The sequence below is a fragment of the Centruroides sculpturatus genome, unplaced genomic scaffold (assembly GCF_000671375.1).
Source record: "Centruroides sculpturatus isolate CEXI.00-Female unplaced genomic scaffold, Cexi_2.0 scaffold17, whole genome shotgun sequence".
NCBI lineage: Eukaryota > Metazoa > Arthropoda > Arachnida > Scorpiones > Buthidae > Centruroides > Centruroides sculpturatus.
In genome coordinates this window covers 1,557,130-1,578,791 of record NW_019384462.1, presented here as the reverse complement: position 1 = coordinate 1,578,791, position 21,662 = coordinate 1,557,130, and the positions used below count along the sequence as shown (strand labels likewise).

At 30.3% G+C, this 21,662-nt stretch overlaps 1 protein-coding gene and 1 long non-coding RNA gene across 7 annotated transcripts in view; one reads left to right on the top strand and one right to left on the bottom strand.

Moving 5' to 3' along the window:
- Positions 1-5,135: 5,135 nt before the first annotated feature.
- LOC111620913 lies at positions 5,136-19,689 on the top strand. Its single transcript, XR_002755977.1, has 3 exons — positions 5,136-5,253; positions 16,707-16,786; positions 19,591-19,689. It is a non-coding gene; the product is annotated as an uncharacterized LOC111620913 (long non-coding RNA).
- The window catches only part of LOC111620911 (mucin-5AC-like), a 63,568-nt gene continuing 50,273 nt past the window's right edge, over positions 8,368-21,662 (bottom strand). For 5 of the 6 annotated variants that reach the window (XM_023362936.1, XM_023362937.1, XM_023362939.1 and 2 more), the window contains 7 exons: positions 19,564-19,713; positions 18,165-18,266; positions 16,705-16,806; positions 14,587-14,691; positions 14,004-14,047; positions 11,784-11,932; positions 8,368-8,823 (listed from right to left, as the gene is read on the bottom strand). In XM_023362936.1, coding sequence (XP_023218704.1) covers positions 8,720-8,823; positions 11,784-11,932; positions 14,004-14,047; positions 14,587-14,691; positions 16,705-16,806; positions 18,165-18,266; positions 19,564-19,713 — 756 coding nt within the window. In that variant the 3' untranslated portion in view covers positions 8,368-8,719. The remainder of the gene's footprint in view (positions 8,824-11,783; positions 11,933-14,003; positions 14,048-14,586; positions 14,692-16,704; positions 16,807-18,164; positions 18,267-19,563; positions 19,714-21,662) is intronic. The other variant, XM_023362938.1, reaches the window with a different exon arrangement.

Sequence of the window (21,662 nt, the reverse complement as noted above, 5' to 3'; positions counted from 1 at the left end):
ATATTTTCATTTGTTACAGTTATTACTTATTTGTTAATTTATCTAATATTTTGTTTTAAATTTAAAATGTAAAAATGTTCGGACGTTCTGTTGTTTAAATGTTAAGTTATTTAAAAATACATTCAAATTTCGGTTACAATACAACAGGTCCGAAGACGGCCTATTGTATTAGGTAGAAAACATTAGTGTTTTGATTAAACATATCTCAGCAAGAAAGGTGTATCGACGATTTTATAACATTCTTTAGTAACAAATTATATAGCAGATTCCCAAGTTCAATACAGACCCCTAGGTGTCGACGGAATTCAAAAAAAGAAATCAACAGCACTAGAGGGGTCAGTCAGACGGTTGAATCAAATACATATTTTACTTTTCCAAAGAGTTTCGGATAATTTTCAAATAATCTCATTAACCGATTTAATTTACTCGGTATGTTATGCAAAATCTTAAGCGGATCGATCGAAAAGAATATTTTCTATACAAAGACCAAAGAAAGAGATCGGGAAACATATCAACTAGTGTTTTAAAGTGTTCGATCAAACGAATCTCTTAATCATTTAAAAATGTTTCAAATAAATCTTTAAATTATGAAACTGTATATGTTATTTAACTTTATAAAATCAAAAAAACAATTTGGAAAAATCATCATAGAAACGTAGGGAATGTAGTAGCAATATGAAAACAACACAATTCACAGTTCATAAACAAAAATAACCCATCCATACTAATTGTAAACAAAAACAAACCATCTAAATATAGATGTAAACAACCATTTCAAGTAAATTTCTCGTGTAAAAACAGAGCAATTCGAAGCCAAAGTCTCCCCTCCATCCAACGACACATCCAGTATCAATTCTTCCTTTAAAATCGTCGGCAATCAAACAACACATGTAGAAAATAAAATATAAATTTAAAAATAAATAAATAAATAAAAATATAAAATTAATCAATTTCAATTCGGAAATAAATAAATAAATAAANTCGCTTCAATCGTGTGTTAATTGGCGGAAAGTATACAAATAGGATCGAATCGTATTTACTCCGTGAATAAAACTGCTCCCATAATGGCAAAATCGGAGATTGCACGCCATTCATTCTTACCATACAATTTCGTAAAAAAAATCTCTTAATATTTAGTTTTTTCATCTGTTTATCGGATATTTTAATAATGTCTTTACTTACTATTTATTAAGTTTTAAATACTTTTCATTGTCGACATTTAAACATCAGCTTGACTTTAATCATGGAGGTCGCCATCTTTAATTTTTTTTTTAATCCGATTCAAACGATCCTATCCACCGCTCGAATTAGTTTGATCGCGATCCAGTGATCCTAGATGACGTTTGTAAACGCGGATAGAGATTGATCAGATTGCTATACTTCGTTTGTATACAGGATTTTAACTTGGTCCTATTTTGCTGACAGGAGTGCGAGTGTTTATACAACATAACATTATCATTCCGACCACTCGGGGGTGTCCTCGGGTATTCAGGTCGGATCCTGGACTCTGGAATATCGCTTACAACTCTATCGTGAATTAAATATTTAGGTTGTTATTTTTGACGAGAAGCTTAACTTCACACCACACATCAAATACATCACAGCCCTTGCAAGTATTTCTAGGAATGCATGGCGCTCTTAGAGCATTCTAGCTATAAATTATATATAATTATTATTTTATTCTTGTCTGTGTTTTAACGGAATACACAAGATTATTCCATTGTAATTCTATTGTTTTTTTATAATTAAAAATCTTGCAATTGTTTAAAAACAATACTAAATTTTATTTGAATAATTTCTGTGGGCACTAAGAGGGCCTGTTTAAGTAAGCCCGTTATGGGTTCTGCAAGGCCTACAATGGGGCGGCCGGGCCCCGACATATCCGAAGATTACAGGCAGCCGAAATGAGGTTTATGCGCCGAACTGCTGGATCGTCGTCGAAATGAGGATATTTTGAAGGAACTCCACATGTGGCCATTAATTGAAAAACTATCCTTATATAGTAAAAAAAAATGCCTTCAACATGTAGGATACCTCATGAAGTTTTACAGTATCAATCACGAGGACGACGACGACGAACTAAAAACGTCCACAAAAACGACTCCTAGACCCCGTCTAGACTCTGTCTACCGATCGAAACGGGTCAACATGGCCTAAATTTGTGAATGATGTATAATGATGATGATGTTATTTAGTATATAAATAAAACTATATAAATTTTAAATTACAATTTAAAATATTATTCTATATATTTTAATTTTTAATAAGAAAATGTGTATTTAGTCACGTCAGTTATAAGCCGCCATTTTGTGCGATTACTTTAGATTTTGTGCGACAAGTGTTATTGTTTATGCGAATTGTTTAGATCAATTTTAAGTAAATATAAGAGACTTATTATATAAGCATTAACATTAACAGAGCTTTCTTATACAGTTATTTCTGTTAATGCGTTGTATTTTTTGGAGATCTTTCCACCCTGTGAGCACTAAGAAGACCTTTCTTTTAGCAAGCCCATTATGGGTTTACGAAAAACGGGTCTCCTTAGTGCCCACAAGGCAGAAAGAGTTTGGGTTTTTTTCTAGGCTGGATGATGAGGGACGGTGCCAGACATATTCAGACGGATTACTTTCCAAAAATTCCTGGGATATTTCAACTCCCCAGGAATTTTTCGGTGGATCCGGATTCCATCCTGGATCTCCAAATTGGTAGGTTACCACCATAACCTCTCGGGCATCCGGCTCCTGGTCTGGTGCGTTGTCTAATAAAGCTGCTTTACTTGAACTGATGCCGATCGCTTTACGCTTTCGAGGGGAGCAGCTCTATATTGATGCTTTGCCGTTTGTAAACGTTATTTTTACGTAAATCAAAATGTTTACTCGGAAATAATACAAAAACTGTAACTGATGTTATAAAAGATTATAATATCGAAGTTAGCCCAATGATACAAAGATTTTACAAATTCTTCGCCGTTCGTGGTAGCCATCTTGAATTTTATGTTCAGCGATTTCAAACCTCGCTGCACTGTCGCTGCAGCGGCCAAATTAAAGCGGAAATTGTTAAATTGTCTTTTAATAAAGCTGCTTTAACCTGTTCCTAACTTTTTGGCTCAACTTTAATTTAACTGTTCCTTCCGACCCCGTGGGCACTAAGAGGCCTCTTTTAGCAAGTCATTATGGGTTCGGCCAGACCTATAATGGGGCTGATGGGTGGTGAGGGAAGGAGCCTGACATATCCAGACGGACCACTCCCCGAAAATATACAAACCACGCAGTTTAGGCTAGATTGATGAATCAGACGTAGCCTGATTTCTCATCCCTACTATTGATTACCGGTTGTTACGTACTGTACTTCTCAATTCTCTTATCTATATATACTTTTATTTGTATATACTTTTCATTTCAGATGATCGATCCGCAAGATGAATCAATCTTTGTCACATGATACAGATCGCTTCAATCGTGTGTTAATTGGCGGAAAGTATACAAATAGGATCGAATCGTATTTACTCCGTGAATAAAACTGCTCCCATAATGGCAAAATCGGAGATTGCACGCCATTCATTCTTACCATACAATTTCGTAAAAAAAATCTCTTAATATTTAGTTTTTTCATCTGTTTATCGGATATTTTAATAATGTCTTTACTTACTATTTATTAAGTTTTAAATACTTTTCATTGTCGACATTTAAACATCAGCTTGACTTTAATCATGGAGGTCGCCATCTTTAATTTTTTTTTTAATCCGATTCAAACGATCCTATCCACCGCTCGAATTAGTTTGATCGCGATCCAGTGATCCTAGATGACGTTTGTAAACGCGGATAGAGATTGATCAGATTGCTATACTTCGTTTGTATACAGGATTTTAACTTGGTCCTATTTTGCTGACAGGAGTGCGGGTGTTTATACAACACAACATAACATTATCATTCCGACCACTCGGGGGTGTCCTCGGGTATTCAGGTCGGATCCTGGACTCTGGAATATCGCTTACAACTCTATCGTGAATTAAATATTTAGGTTGTTATTTTTGACGAGAAGCTTAACTTCACACCACACATCAAATACATCACAGCCCTTGCAAGTATTTCTAGGAATGCATGGCGCTCTTAGAGCATTCTAGCTATAACTGGTATAATGTACTGTATCAGTTTTAAGCGTTCATTAACAATCATTGGCATTCATCACTTTACTCTTTTCTCACTTTTATGTAGCTGTACTACATATTGGTGTATGATACAACAAAGGTTTCTTTTAAGACACTTTGGGGCAATGGCCTTGTAGCCTAAATACTGCACGCCAACATTATACCCTTCCTTTCTCTTCTATCTCCTCTCTCTCTGTCTCATCCTTCCCGTAAACACTTTGTGTACGGCCGTAGTCATTCCTAATGTATGTGTATACATAAGAGGAAGGTGTACTCTAGAATTTCGGCAGATGGAACATTATCCGTGGAAATTAAACGTTTATTTCACTATACCACTCACCCTTTTCACATTGTAGGGGTCTGAGAATAAGAATACAGTCGATCCCCCCTATAACACTGTTGATTTTTCCGTTTTATATGATTTCCATGTTGTACGAGTCACTTAGATTTTACAAATACGTGAACCGTTCACAGCCCGGCGCACGTATTTGTAAAATCTAAGTGACTCGTACAACATGGAATTCATATAAAACGGAAAAATCAACAGTGTTATAGGGGGTCGACTGTACAATAACCGTAAACGAAAGAATTAGAAGCATTTAAAACAAACTAAGTTGTGTTTATGTAAGTATAACTTCAATACGACCTTTGATGACCGTTCAGATCTATGCAACTAGTTAATTAAGCTTACATACGGCCTGTATTTAAATAAGCCTATTTTTGACAAGTCGGCCTCACTACAATACCGAAGAAGTTACACGTATTCTCGAGACTTACCTGAACAATAAAACAGTCAACCGATAGCAGGATCGAAGTTTACATTCGTGTAACAGCGGAAAAAAATTTTTTTTTAGCCTATAACCAGTTTTACAATGGAGTTAATCATATGACCAATTGTTCTTTTGTGGAAATCGGAGTCGATAAATTGTGATATGACACATTTGTAAATCGAGAGAAAAAGGGGGTGTCAAGTAATCAAGAATACTGTCGAAAAGCGAAGTGAAAACATACGTATTCTCCATCTTTACGAAGTGCTCTCATTGTCTAATTAATTAATTACCTCCCATCAAAGGAATACAGGAGAAATGAATGTTTTTGAAATTCAGGTATTTAGTGTAATGAATTCTCTCGACTTATAATATTACGGGAATTAGTAGAAACACTTGAAGGTACGCTTATCTGAATAATGGCTTAACTTTCCGCCCTTTTAGCAAGCCGATTACGGGTTAGATTAGGCCTGAGGCAACGGATGGGGCCCCCCGACATATCCGGACGTACAGTACCATCTCCCGAAAATTCCCGCGATTGGTACGGATCGGCTTAACTTTCGGGGGAGGGGGTTAATCCGAATAACTGAGCCCCAGTTAATACAGTCGACCCCCCTATAACACTGTTGATTTTTCCGTTTTATATGAATTCAATGTTGTACGAGTCACTTAGATTTTACAAATACGTGTGCTGGGCTACGAACGGCTGATGTATTTGTAAAATCTAAGTGACTCGTACAACATTGAATTCATATAAAACGGAATAATCAACAGTGTTATACGGGGGTCGACTATACTATGTAGGCTTAGCCGAAGGGGCCTTTTAGTGCCCGGGATGGAGGCATTAAAAGTAAACTGCTCGAATTTGAAAGAAAAACAAACGCCTTTACACTTAAAAAAAAATGTCGGAAATGATACTGATACTTTAACTGTTATAAAAGATCGTATTAGAAATAGAACTTGATCCGGCCATTTTTTTTCTTGTCATTTATTTAAGTAACGCGCAAGAAATAAATATAAATTATTTACTTCTTAAATAAAAAGTTCATCAATAATAATAAGCGTTTATATATACACACACATATATATGTATATATAATAATAATAATAATAATATAAAAAAAAATTCACAAACCTAAAACGGACAATTATCATATACAACATCTAATGACAGGACATTTATTAAAATATTTACAGCCATTTTGTAGAAAAAAAGCGTATCCAAGATGCAGTCGTTCTGTACACCATCTGCAGGAAATTCTCTTTTCTAGCCCTGAGTTACACCAGCCACTATTTTACACCACATATTCCTTCTGAATCATCGTTATCGTTCGGATTTGAGCTGTTTTTTTGTTGTATTTTTAATATATCACATTCCTACCCACCAACCACACAGTCTACGGTTAACACATCTACTAGCATTGTGTTCCACATATGAACTGAAAGACAACAATACAGTGGCACCAAGAAGGATATTTATTATTATTATTTTTATTTTTTCTCTCGTACGTTCATCACAGTAGATTTATGTGCTGTGTACAGCCAGTGGAAAGGCCCTGGAACAGTAATGTTTATCACAATGAGACAAATAAATGTCACCAGAAAAGATAACTTAAGGGTGTTTCCTGCTGTAGTGTAAAATTTCTTTTCTTTTTTTAGATTCCTATCTTTTTTGAAGTGCCATTAATTTTAAGGAATTTTACCATTTTGGCCTTCATATATTTAAACAGGCTCGGGTATTAAAAAATGTACTAAGTACAAGTGCCCACTAATTTCATTATTATTATATTTTGTATGTTTTTTTTTTTTTTTTGTGTGNAAATTTGGATGCATTTGATCCATCAGTTCTTTCTATACAAAGCTGTAATCACCACCTGTTTAATTATAATCACTCTTTATGTATGTATATATGTATATATATATATATATGTATAGACAAATTATGCAGTTTGACTGCATCCTTTTTTTTTTTTAAAAATTGCAAAAACTTTTCTTTCTGGATACTTCAATGATAAATTTCTTGAACTGAGAAATGAATTTAATTATTATTCTAAACTGACGGGATGATTCCATGAACAAAAGTTCATAATTTCTCTTTAAAGTTTGTCATTTTAAAAATCATAATATGCATATAACAACTTCGAAATTGTTTTTTCTTTTTCCCTTCGCTTCTTACTCCAATAAATAACCGTGGTATATTTTCTCCTTTACTCTTTTTTAAAACTACATATTTATAACTGTCCATTACTGCAGGGGCATATATATATATTTTTTTTTCTTAAAGGAACTTGCACACAGCTTAGAATTAAATGTAGCCTTGTGAGGACGGAGGATAGGCTACGTCTCGTAAAAATTTGACACTATCTGCTTGGCTGATGATGCTTTTCTATCTCTCTCTCTCTCTCTCTCTCTCTCTTTTTCAAGATTTAATGTTAAAACAAAATATATATTTTTATGTATATGTATATATACATATAGATATGTATCTACATACATGCATATACAATATATTAACAAAATATCAACTAAGCATAGAAAATTACGATGTTTCGGATTAATTTTAAACACAGAAGTATTGTAATGAACGTTTAAGTACTATTTGCAAGAAATATATTTACAAGAAATCTACATTGTGCAGTTTTAATTTAAGTTCTTGTCGTTAAATTAAACTAAAGTGTAGCTTGCATAGAACCAGTCAGTCTTATATATATATATATATAAAATAATATAATAATAATAATAATAATAATATAAAAAAAAATTCACAAACCTAAAACGGACAATTATCATATACAACATCTAATGACAGGACATTTATTAAAATATTTACAGCCATTTTGTAGAAAAAAAGCGTATCCAAGATGCAGTCGTTCTGTACACCATCTGCAGGAAATTCTCTTTTCTAGCCCTGAGTTACACCAGCCACTATTTTACACCACATATTCCTTCTGAATCATCGTTATCGTTCGGATTTGAGCTGTTTTTTTGTTGTATTTTTAATATATCACATTCCTACCCACCAACCACACAGTCTACGGTTAACACATCTACTAGCATTGTGTTCCACATATGAACTGAAAGACAACAATACAGTGGCACCAAGAAGGATATTTATTATTATTATTTTTATTTTTTCTCTCGTACGTTCATCACAGTAGATTTATGTGCTGTGTACAGCCAGTGGAAAGGCCCTGGAACAGTAATGTTTATCACAATGAGACAAATAAATGTCACCAGAAAAGATAACTTAAGGGTGTTTCCTGCTGTAGTGTAAAATTTCTTTTCTTTTTTTAGATTCCTATCTTTTTTGAAGTGCCATTAATTTTAAGGAATTTTACCATTTTGGCCTTCATATATTTAAACAGGCTCGGGTATTAAAAAATGTACTAAGTACAAGTGCCCACTAATTTCATTATTATNATGTTAAATCCCTGTGATATTCCATTGAGACCTATCAAGTGAATTGCTTTGTTTTCTTTGAGTTAAAGAAATATTCAAGTTATAGATGTTTGAATTAGAGAAGTTTTACTGTATATATGTAACCATCCTTTATATGGACTCATAATGGATTCAATCCTCCAATTTTCATGAAGCAAATATTATATACCATGCATAAAATTTGCTATAAGCAACATATATATATTTAGATGATAATTTTGCAACCCAAATCAAATTAATTTAATTTTCATGTTTATTTAGTATCAGCTTAATAAGCATTGTAAATCTTCCTAATTTAAATATGAAAGAATATGTTAAATTAAATTAAATACATTACAATTAGATTAAATTTATCAAAATTTCCTTTTTATCTTACCATGCCTTCTTTCAGTAGTAAATAATGATACTTGTTATGCAATCTTTTGATTCTTTCTAAACATTTATGAGATATTGCTTCGAATGATTGATCAACTGTAAACAAATATTATAATAAAATGTAAAATTCACATACTAGAAAAATTACATGTGAAAAATAGAAATTCAATTCTGTTTAAAACTAACTTTATTAATAAAACATATCATATATATATAGTACATGTGTAATAAAATTATCATACTCAATTATTTAATGTATACAAAGAAAGATAAAATGTAAGAAATACATTATACATTTGAAAATGTTAGATAATTTATAAATAAAATAAAATACATTTATTTTATTTTATTTATAAAATTGCTAAACCTTTTAATAAATCCTAACAAAACAAAAGTTATGGATTTTAGCCTTGTTAGAAACACTCCCATTAATAATTTTTTCCTTAATAGCCAATGTCTAGAGACTGTTAATAGTGTCTGCGATCTTGGTGTCATATTCGATAACAGACTTTCTTTTAACCTACATGTTGAAAATCTAATCAAAAATATTTCCATCCATCACAGATGAAAATTGACAGCAGATATGGAATGCTTAGGGACTTAGGCCCCAATTCAATCATATATGACTTCCGATCCAGACCGGAAGTCATGTGATTTTTTAAATTAAAATAATAAAAAAAATTGCAGCCTAGCATTGTGATGTTGTAACAATAATATACAACTAGTTTAGGTTTAGTTTTACACTTGACAATAATCACGTTTTTCGTTTCATTGGCTAAGTACAACACCGTTGTAAATCTGGTTCTCTCGTGGTCTGTACTCTAGACCAATGGTCAGCAACTGGTAGTCCGTGGAGAAATTTGGACATTGATCAACAGAAGGTTACGTGAAGTATTACGAAAGAAATGCAAAATGCATAGTTACTTTTTTCCACTCATTGGGGGTTTCTATTCGAATCTAAAACCAAATACAAAATAACTGTTATCAATAAATAATGAACAATAAACAATATTGTGAGAGCGATTGTCATCCTTTGTGGAAAAGCGCTAAGAATCCATAAACTTGTTTCAAACAAGCAGCAATGAACTTTAGGCTTGCATTAATTTGTTATAATTAAACATGCAAGTTTCGTATTAATATAGTAAAATTGAACTTTTATGATCATTATTCTACAGGTTTTGTATTGTTTAAAAAAATTCATGATAGTGGTCCGTGGGATTCAAAATTGTGAGTTTAGAGGTCCGTGAGGTCAGAAAGGTTGCCGACCGCTGCTCTAGACGAGCAGAATTTTCTTATCCTTAGAGTCCACTGTTTTATTGCATTCCATATCAAAGTTCATGGGTGTTTTGTCGATATTTCAAATATTTGATAATGGAAATTGATATTTCTCTTCAATCAAATAATAAATTGGTGAAAACTGGTAACTTAACTTTATGGTCAAGATCTGCTTGTAGCTTCTAAACAATTTTTGTTCTTTGTTGCATTACTAGAGTTTTTCATGTTCATAAACTGGTTGTACCATTCTGAGATTGCTTTAAATTCTCTACTCTGCTTTATTTAATTTTCTTGACCATTTCAGTGCATATATACTGTATATATATATATCTAGGTTTAACTGATATATATATATCAATTATATTTCTTGTGACAATGCAGTTTCAGCATCTATTCTTAAAACAACTTTGTGAACAAGTATCGCCAACCAACTCGGGATGGGAAGTGTTGCCAGTCAGACTTCTGAATCTCTGGCAATCATCTTTATATCCCTAGTCTCTTACTATCTTTCTGGTTATATCAAACTTTATCGCAGAAGCATTACTCAATTCCTTTGCCATTTTAATCATTTTTAGTTTAAAACTTGCTTCATACTTTCTTCATTTAGTTTGTTTCATGATTTCAAATAATAAAAACTTTAAAAACTTATTTAACAAATTGAAGTAATTCAAAGTTTTTAAGCTGGCTTTTAGAAAAACAGGAATCTTCCAGAACAGTTAATTACTTGAAACTTCTTACAACTGAAATAATGGCGCAAACAACTATGAGATAGCTAATGGTCAAAGTAAATAAATCCGAAATATTTTTTATATGTATCATCCAACCAACATCACACTACAGTTAATATATTATTACTTATTGATATTCTATTTTTATTACATTTCCCTACACTAGATAATAAACATTAATATTAATAGATGCAATGTACTATGAATTTTAAGGTTCGTAGCAATACTTTTTGCAGGGAATGAATTTAAAGCTTCCTGTTCTTAACATGTGAAGATTTTCTATTCTGAAATTTGGACTTTGTCTTATATGCCAGTATACAAATATTAGCTTTGATGTCAAAGTATTTCAGAAATTAAAAAAAAAAAAAAAAAGTAACTCTAGTAACAACGTACATAAAAAGTAACTATTTAATTAAAAAAATAATACCATTTGGAAACCAATAAAAACATATATCATAGTGGAAATACATAAATATATAACAAAAATAATAAATAAATTACAACAAATGCAGAACTTAACGACTGTTAATGCATTATGTTTGCTTTGTTATATTTATTCTGAATATAATAATAATAAAAATAAAGACACCGAGTTCAGTGTTACATGCATACATTTTTTTATCGCAAGCACTTTTGACGAACTTATAGTCGTCGTCCTCAGGCGAATACAAATATTTTCCGAAAAAATTAAACAGAAATAATCCGATGTAGAATAGAACGCATAAAATATAAGTTTATGCATTCTATTCTACATTGGATTATTTCTGTTTAATTTTTTCGAAAAATATTTGTATTCGTCTGAGGACGAAGACTATAAGTTCGTCGGAAAGTGCTTGCGATAAAAAAATGTATGCATGTAACGCTGAACTCGGTGTCTTTATTATTATTATCATTATTATTATTATAATACATTAATTTGGCATGATAGTCATCCTATTGATTATTCTGTATAACCATATGCATTCAAAGGAAGTTGAAGATGTTAATGAAGTATCTTCAAAATTTTTCAATCATTATTTTAAAAAATTGGCTTAATCTTAAAAGATAACATACCTTTATTTAAATCCTCCTCATGAAAATTTTGTGAATTAAATACATGATATGGTAGGAGTCGTCTACATGCTTCTTCATATGAAGTAAAAGGCTGTTTACAATTTGGACGAAGTACTCCATTATGATCACATCTTAACTGTTGCTGAAATCTAAATGAAATTATATAATAAATATTTGATGCTTTAAAACAAATTTTTAAAATATAATTTTCGATATATATATTAATAGGTAAAAAAAAATGCTTTAATGGAGAATGAAGACTCAAAGAAACATGAAATAAAAATGTTCTAGCACTTAGAGCTTGCTGCTCATCTTCAAAAATGCAACTGAACAAATTAATTCTATTCTTATGGAAGCGATGACATTAAAAACACAATGAAGAAAATTGTGTTCAAGCAACTCAAATTACAGAAAATAAAAATTAAACTTTAATTCAATGTTTGAATTTTCATACTGCATTAAAGATTTTTTATTCTATTAAAATATTTTTGAGGAGTTGAATTTTGTATTATAAAATATTTTATTATAGAACCTATATATTTTTGGTTTTAAATAAAAAATGTGGAATATGCAGTAATTTTATACAGGTATACCTCGCCTTACGTCGTTAATTGGTTCCAGGAAAACGACGTAAGTCGAGGTATACCTGTATAAATAAACTATCATTTTCTTGAAAAAAGATGTGAATTTTCAATTATCTGAATACATTTAGACTTATATAATTCATTTTCAGAGAAAATTAGTCATTTATATATTCTAACTTTTTGCACTATTTATATAAATTACATATTCCTGACTCAAGCGACTAGAAGAGAAATTTTAGACTTTCTAATAACTTCTTTGAATATAGTTTTTACATTGTTCCTGAGAGAGTAAATCAGTTTAATTGATATGAAATATAATACATATGTAAATTTATGCTTCTCTCAGTTTATTCCAATAAAATATACAAGCATAGTAAAATTTTCTTTGTAAGGTTTGTTTATTACGTTTCAGGTACTATATAAAATGTAAGGAATGTACACAAAATTGTTGTAACAAAATAAAATTCTATTAATTTTGTTAATAAAATCCGATTAATTTGTTATAACTTCTGATAAAGTAAGCATTCCTAGCACTTTCAAGTTTGTAAAACAAAGATATAAGAAGAAATGAAACAAAATTAATGTGTAAGGAGACGATTCCGACCCATTCTATTTTGTTTAGAGATTATTTTTTGTTCATTATTCTATTTATTTTGGGGAGTTTTATTTCATTGAGGATAGACACCTCACCTGGGCAAAATTCAAAATTAACTCGCCTTATGATAACAACTGCTGGCAGCAACTTATGATGTCGTCAACGCAGAAATGACATCTCGGGAGACTTCCACAGGAAGTTAAAAGAATGATCTCCCACTCTGAATTGTCATTGGAAATGCAATAAAAAATGACAAAACTACTTATAAAGAAGATGACATGAATTAACAAGACTGATTACTAGAACGAATGAAGTGTTAACGAGTAAGTATGTAAATAGGGTAGAGTGGGAGTATGCTTCTAACTCCACCCCAACCGCACTATAAGAAAGAGATGAATTGAAAAATCAAATGAGGTGGTGCTAAGGATCGAGTGAAATTGATGAAAGGGGCTTTCCAGTTTCAGAGACAGAGTTTCTTGATGACAGTTAGACAAATTAATAAGATTCATTGTGCTTTTTGATATTTTTTTCCTATTTTGCTTGTCAGTTTTTGTGGAGATAATTCTAAGATATTGTTGTAACTTAATTTGTAAGTCCCCAATTATCGGGAGAGTTTTGTATATATTTGTTTTGGTTTTTTGATAAATTATCTTTATTTGCAAGTTATTCTCTAATGTTATTTCTTGACTGTACATATTCGGGCTTTTACTAGTAAACAGATTTTTTTGTATAGTAATAATTTTCGGTTTTGACATTAATAACAATTTACATTCGTTTTATTGTCCATGCAAAGTCCAGGCCTGGCACTTTCGAAACCTTTGTTTATGTAATGCACTGTTAGAATATTATCCAGGCTTTTGATTCGATTAGATAAGACATTACAAATGTATATGTTGAATTTTTTGTAATGTTATTTGACTACTGAAGACATAAAATGTTTCATTTTCAACATTTTAATAATGTATGAAATATAATTTTGAAATTCATATTACTTCGGGATAATAATTTGAAAGTTATAAAAATAAAATAATTGATACATACTGACTTGCTTTGGATACTGGAACTCCTATCCTATTTAATTTATTCTGAAAAATGAAATAATTTTCAATTTCAGTGTTAATTCCAATAGCCAAAATGTAAGAATATAGAAATTTATTTAAGTATTATTTTATAAATACAATTTTTATTGACTAAAATATTATCTTCTTATTACAGAAAAATCGAATATAAAAAAACAAGAGAGAAAAATAATAAAAATATTAAAATTACTTCAGAGTAGGTTACTGTTTAAATAAAAATATATTATATGTAAATATCTGAAATTTACATCCTGATTGTATAAAAAATTACTCATTTCTGATTAATATCTTTGAACTGATCAACGCTTTGCGTCCAAACAGCTATCACAATTAATACAACTGATCACATAATCATTCAAAAACTGCGATAAATTAATCGGTACATCATTATAAATTTTTCAGAGTTTCAGCAATATATTGAATATTGACAGTTATCTTTCAGCTATTATGTATTTTAATTTCCTTGAAATCTTTTATCATCTTTTCTATCCTTGATTGCAATTACAGTTAATAATGAAATTAAATTTGGTTGTAATAAGATCTACCTGAATTTGTATAACACCAGGAACTGTAAGAGTGCTAACTGAAGACTGCTGTTTCTGCTGCAATTGTTGATTTTGCTGTATTCTTAAAACAACCTGTTGAGTTTGCTAAAAAAAATTATAGATATTTATTAAGTTTTTAATAAAATAAATTATAATATAAGTATAAACTGAATTCATAGCCAGACATATATGTCTGGCTATACATATTATATAAGATATATATCAAACTCCTAATATAACTTGTATTATGTTAATAGTACAAGTATTTACAGAAGACTATCTTTGAAGATAAGCATCTTCTGCGGCTACACACTTTTAGCAATGTTCATATCACTTATCGAAACAGTCTTGCATCCCTTTCAGCATTACCTCCTTAAATGCAATCATTGAAATACTTTTCATCTCTTCTGCTGATTTGAATCTGCAGCCTTTGGTGAAGAAAAAAATCTGTGAGAATTAGGTCTGATGAGTAAGGAGTCTTTGACAGTAAAGTATCTAATGTTTTTCCACATATTCACTAACTACGAGAGTGCTGGAACATAATGGTAATGACAAATACAGCTTTTTGCTTGCCAAAGAGAGGTTGTTTTCATCTTCCAGAATCATGGAAGTAACTGAATGTCAATATAAGACTCCTTGTTAATGAGTTTACTATAAAGTTGTCATGAAGAATGGGAATTTCCTGTCTCTGTATATAGATATGGATACAGAACCACAGGAAATTCCCAAAATATTGACAAGCTCATCTGTTGATTGTCTGTGATCTCTTCTGATCTCTTCATGAACTTGGAAAATCATTTTTGTTTCTTCCTGAAGTGGCTCATCTGGATGGAGATCATTCTCTGATGATTCAGAGCCTTCTTTAAAATGCTTATGTCATCCATACACTTGTGTACAGGACATAGTGTTATTATCATATACTTCTTTCTTCTTTAATGTTCACTACCATATGTAAATTTAATGTTTCGGTAAAAGTTTTTCCAAGTTTGACACAGAATTAAAATGTTGATTTTCTGCTCATTTTGGAATTCAATGGCACATAACTACATATTTCAGTACTTTGACACTAACTTGTGTTAAAGTATTGTGTTCTCACTTTTTCAAATACAAGCATCTATCACATGTTGAACCAGTATTGCATATCTAAAAAAATGTTCAAATGCATGCGTGCTCATAATTACATGCTACGTCAGATAATATGGATAGCCACAATCATTTCAAATTAAAAATTTTGAACGTAGAAGCATATTATACAACTAATACCTAAAATAATTTTAATAATAAAAATGTGTATTATTGTAGTTACATTTTAATATCAATGATTTGTTTCACATTGAAGTTAAATACTAAAAAGTAACAGAAACAAATAATTTTGTAACATGTGTTATTGTTTTAAACTTTCTTTTATGAATTACAGTGTAAGAAAAGTAGTGTATTCATTTATTAGTTAGTCTCAGATAACAGGATCTACTATATATCTATTATATACACACACTATATTTCCTCAATTCTAAGAAGCATCGTAAGTTCTGAATCAAGATATTCTTCATTTTTGAAGAGAAAATTTCTAAGTAATCAATTTTATTTATAAGGTTAGGTAAAAACAAGTTATTGAAATAATACAGATGCCCTATAACAAGTAACGTTTAACAACATTATTTCCAAGCCCTTTTTCATATACGATAACTTTTAATTCTGTACCGTAATAGTGTTTTGAAAGATGATTTGAAGCATTAAAACTTTTAATTAAATGTTTCTAACCAGCAAAACTCATTTAAACTGATATGACTCAAGCAGTATAATTGAAAACATCTGTAACACATTACATAGTCCACTTGCAATGACTTAACGTTGTTTTGGAATATGAATGTAGATATATCATAATTCATCTTCAAATTATCTTTTTTATAAACAAAATTTTTCAAATGTAAATCGTTACATTACAACAGAAAACAAGATAAAACAACAAAAAATAATAATAAATTCAAAGTATATAATAACCTGTTTTATAAACGTTTATAAGCAATATAAATGAAAGAAATTTAATTAATAAATATATATATTCATATTTAATTATAATTTTAAAAACATTAATATATAAATAGCTGCAATACATACAGGAAACTGTTGCTGATCGGCAGAAAAACTACGAAATTGATGTTGTATTCCTTGAACTGTATGGGCTTGACGAGTTGCTAATGTAAGTATCTGATTACCTACCTGTAAATTAATAAGTTCAATAAACTAAACTTTTACAAAATGAAAAATTTTAAAATATTTTATATTTCTAATGGCAGAATAGCTGAAAAATAAAGTTTCTGTTTTTTTTTATTTAATTATAACACTATATGTATATTAAATATATTATTTCTTAAAATAAAAAATAAAAATATTTATATTTATATAATACAATAGAAACCATTTATTGTAATCACACATTTAGTGTTATCAGAATAAGCGCATCCCAAAATATACAAGTTAAAATACACTTATAAAACTTTGCATTTTGCATTCAGAGTTTCAGTTATACTTATCATTATTATCTGCAAGTAAATAGATATTGTAATGTGGGGATAGTTTGCACCAATTTTTTCTGATTTTTTTTCTTTAGAAGGCTTATGCAGTCTCTTATATTGGAGTTCTAAATGTGTTCTATTGCACATGTACTAAGAAATGTCTACTGAAACATCTAACCAAATCTCATTATTGCAGCTTTCTTACTTTATCTTTTTACAGACCAAAAAATGTGGTGTAAATAATCCTCATAGGGGAGGATACTTTACACCGCTTTAAAAATTACATTAATAAAAAAAAAAAACACAAATGGACATGGCACAATGTTTTCACTTGGAAATGTTACTTTAAACCACACTCATGAAAGTAAACTATTTGAAATAAGTGCAGTAATTTATTAACGGTATCTAAGTAACATATACAAGAAATACAAAATGGGAAAATCACATAATTTAATCATGATTGATATAACTGCCTTAGAGGCACTGTGGGCATTTTAACCTAACTGTGGTCATCACAGTTAGGTTAGTCTCACCATAATTCCAAATGTTTTCAGGGGGTACCCCTCCAAAGTTTATTTTAAAAATTCTATGTAATCTGTAATTGTTTCTTTTATTATTGACACCCTAGCCTTCTTTATGTTTGCTGTAAAACATAATGTTAGTCGTGGTTTCATTTTTTATGATATACAGAGACATTTTTTAATTATCCATGTTTTCTGATCTTTTGTGCACATCCATACATTAATTACCTTAGATAATCAGAAGTTCAATGTATTTTCACTGTAATTTTTGTGTCACTTCACATCTACCTCATATTTTTTTTAAGAATAATCTCCTTGAGATTTTGTAGTAATCAAAATTAAATGTTCCCAAACTATCCTTACTTTTAATTTTATGAGTTTTGAAAATTATAATTTTTTGTATAAATCTTTTCTGCATTGTTTTTTTTTTTTTATGTAAGTGTGGATATGTAAAGTTGTCAATACACATAATGCAAGTAAAGTTTTTTTGAATGGATGAATTTTAACATATTTACATAAAAACAAGTGAATATATACTTACTCTGACTTGAGTTGGAACTGCTATATTTGTTACAGTACTTAAAGTTTCATTTGTGGAAGATGTTACAGAACATGGAGCAGGTGCAATAACTCTTAGTGGAATCTATAAAGAAAATAAAACAATACCATCATTAAAATTGAACAAACTGATTTAATTAACTGAATAATAATGCAGCTTCAGCTATTTATTAAATAATGCATATCTCAGACATATATTTTTCATTTACAAATTTTTATTAATTTGAACAAATAACAATGCCTTGCAATTGCTATCAGGAATAAACTTAACAGGAAAACAGTAAATATTAAAATACATGTACAGTACTTTGTTAGGAGAATTAATACTGAACAATTTATATAATAATTCGAAAGATTGTTTTAAGTGATTTCAGTATATAGAAAGGAATTCAAAAAAACGTGTATAAAAAAAATTAATAAAGTTGAGTTGTGATAAGTCAATAGTTTCCTGACATTCTGGCCAACTTCCACAGACAAAAGTAAATTTACTTCAATTTTGCAATTTTGAAACCGTGTCTGTATTTATTGTTGTCTCCTAAATACCATAGTACAAACACTCAAACACTAGGCAATTTTCATCTAAGTTTATTCAGTTTAGTTGATACGTGTGCGTATTGTTTACACATGTTTCGGGCTTGCTATGCCCCTCTTCAGCCATACTGTTCGGTATAATGTTTGTGTTTACTTTTATATATATATGTGTAATATATATATATATAAATATATACATAAACATTATACCGAACAGTATATTTGTATATATACACTGGAATTTGTAATTCGTATGTATTCTCTAATTTTAATTTAGTTGCCTGAAGAGGGGTGTAACAAGCCCAAAACGTGTGTAAACAATACGCACACATATCAACTAAACTGAATAAACTTAGATGAAAATTGCCTAGTGTTCGAGTGTTTGTACTACGGTATTTAGGAAACAAAAATTTATAGGAAACATGCTGTATACTCCCACCTATGAACTGGACAATTATGTTTATTTTTTGGACAAGTTTAAAATGAATGGAATGACAAAGTCACAAATTTACAAGTTAAACCCAATGAATAAGGGATATTTTCAAATGACATAGTCTGAGTAGTTTTTGATATTTTTCATTAGTTGCTTGACAATGTACATTCATACAAGGTTTACGAAAAAGCACAAGATATAATTATAATTCATTATCCAATCTGCTAAAACAGATTTCTTATGAATTATTTATTTATTTACTTCTTTTAATTACACTAATGCAATGAAGCACTTTATATATTACTTTGAAGTAAACAAAAAGCATTCCTGCCTTTTGAAGAATGCTTTATTTATTCCATCGCAAAGCCATAATTTCCTTAGATTTATAATTAAAATTATTCACACCATCTATACTTACTGATTGAACTGGGCCTTGTTTCAGTAGATTAACAAGACGTACATTCTGACTGGTAGAAGAATTTGGTTGTGACTGCACTGGAACTACTGATGTAGCGACAGATTGTAAGTGTAATTGTGATTGGGATATATTTCTATTTTCTGTTTCTATCTACAAAAATAAAATAAAATATTTGTCAAGTTATGAAAAAAAAAATTATTTATTTATTTATTTATCTACTTTAATTTTTTACGTAAGTTAAAATACATAAACAATAATTAAAAATAAATAAAATAACAATAATACAGTAGCCCCTCGTTATATCATGTTTTTTAGTCCCCCAAATTTTAAAAGCACTCCAGTCAATAAATTTTAAATTATCAATTGCCATTGAATTTCTTTTTGCAACCAAATACCATATTTTATTTCTACCATTGTCCTTGAAACCATCACTGCAGGTGGAACAATAAATTCACCAAGATCTAAATAAAGAAAACAGGTGGACAGATCAATTATAATTTATGTTTCCTTTTGATATTAAAAGCTGTTTATTTATTGGTTTTTAAGTTCTGTCTCCTCATTTACAAGTTTCTGTGAACTGGAAATTTTGCATCTTTATGTGAATTTACCATATTGTCTCAATTCACATAAATTTCTGAACAGAAGTTCTAAAATCTGTGTACAGTAGTAACTTTATTTTGCTTTTTAGAGAATTTTTACTCTGTAATTTTATAAGTTTTGATGTTCTATTAATATGTTTAATATTTATTTTTTAAATTTTCAATTACTGTATCTATACACGACCTTCGACAGCCATTACAATGCCGGCTGGGCATTGCCAAAATGGTCGCAAATCAAGTGCCCAACTCCTTGATGCAAGGATGTGGGCGCTTGATTTGCGCCTTGGGTGCGAGGATTTTCTTCTTAAATAATTTAATTAAAATTATAATTATTAAACTTAGCAAGAGATGGCGCCTAACGCCTAACTCTAGTACCAAATTATCTTATAAATTATTATTAGTTTAGCCGGTTCTAGCCCGATAATTCGGCTTTGGTTGGTGTATTGCTTTAACGTATAACGGGTTAGTTGATGAAGTTTGTTAATATATATATACACACCTTGCTGGGTTTGCAATGGCCAGTTGAATGCCTTGTGAGATTTTTACTGTATTTATAATTTTTATTGAAAAATATATTACAAGAATTTTTAATAAGCGATTTATTGTGAAATAATATAGTACTGTATAATAAAAGCGCAGCTGATATTTTATTTTTATATTGACAGTATTTATCTTTAAATGTCATTGTTAAAGAAACAATAATGCAAAATGGGTGTTCATGGTGTCAATGTTTATGTAAACATTATTTAATACAATATAACCACGAATAAAATTGAGTATTGAAAAACTAAACTTATTTTATATAAGAAACACTTGCTGATGAAAGAATACAGGATAGCGTGTATAATCTGTTTAGTAAAAGACCAGAATTTTAAGTACTCGGATATATTGCGCTTTTTCTTTGTTTCCTGAAAAGCGTGATATAATGAGAGGCTATTGTATATTTTTAATGCATTTACTAATTCAGTAGAATCCTCATTAACCAAAGTTTCGCATTACTGAAGATAAACCTGTAAGTGAATCCATTACTTTTTTATAATTCATAAAAGCTTTGCTGTAATTGCTCCAAGCATGTAAATACTGTTTAATTCAACTATACCACAAACTGGATGGCCAAGGCAGTTAAGACATCAGCCTATTACCTCTGGGAGACTGGGACTGAATCTGAGCAGTCAAAAACCCAAGAAAGTTTTCAAGGGTGGTCTGTCCCAGATATGTCAAGGCCCTGTCTCTCCACCTGGTCACTTCCCATTGTGGATTTGGTTGAACCCATAAGCCTGAAAAAAGACCCTCTTAGAACCTACAAAGTGGAAAGAATAGAAGAAAAAACCTCAACTATACTGAGTAAGTAGCTGATGCTGAGGTGATATTTCTTAAACTCTGCTCTGTGAGTACTAAGAGGGTCTTCTTCCATGCCCGTCAATGTCTTCCATTCTTCCATCCATGCAGCACTGGAACCATTGCTTGAACTTTTGTATCTATACTGGGAGAAGTACTATT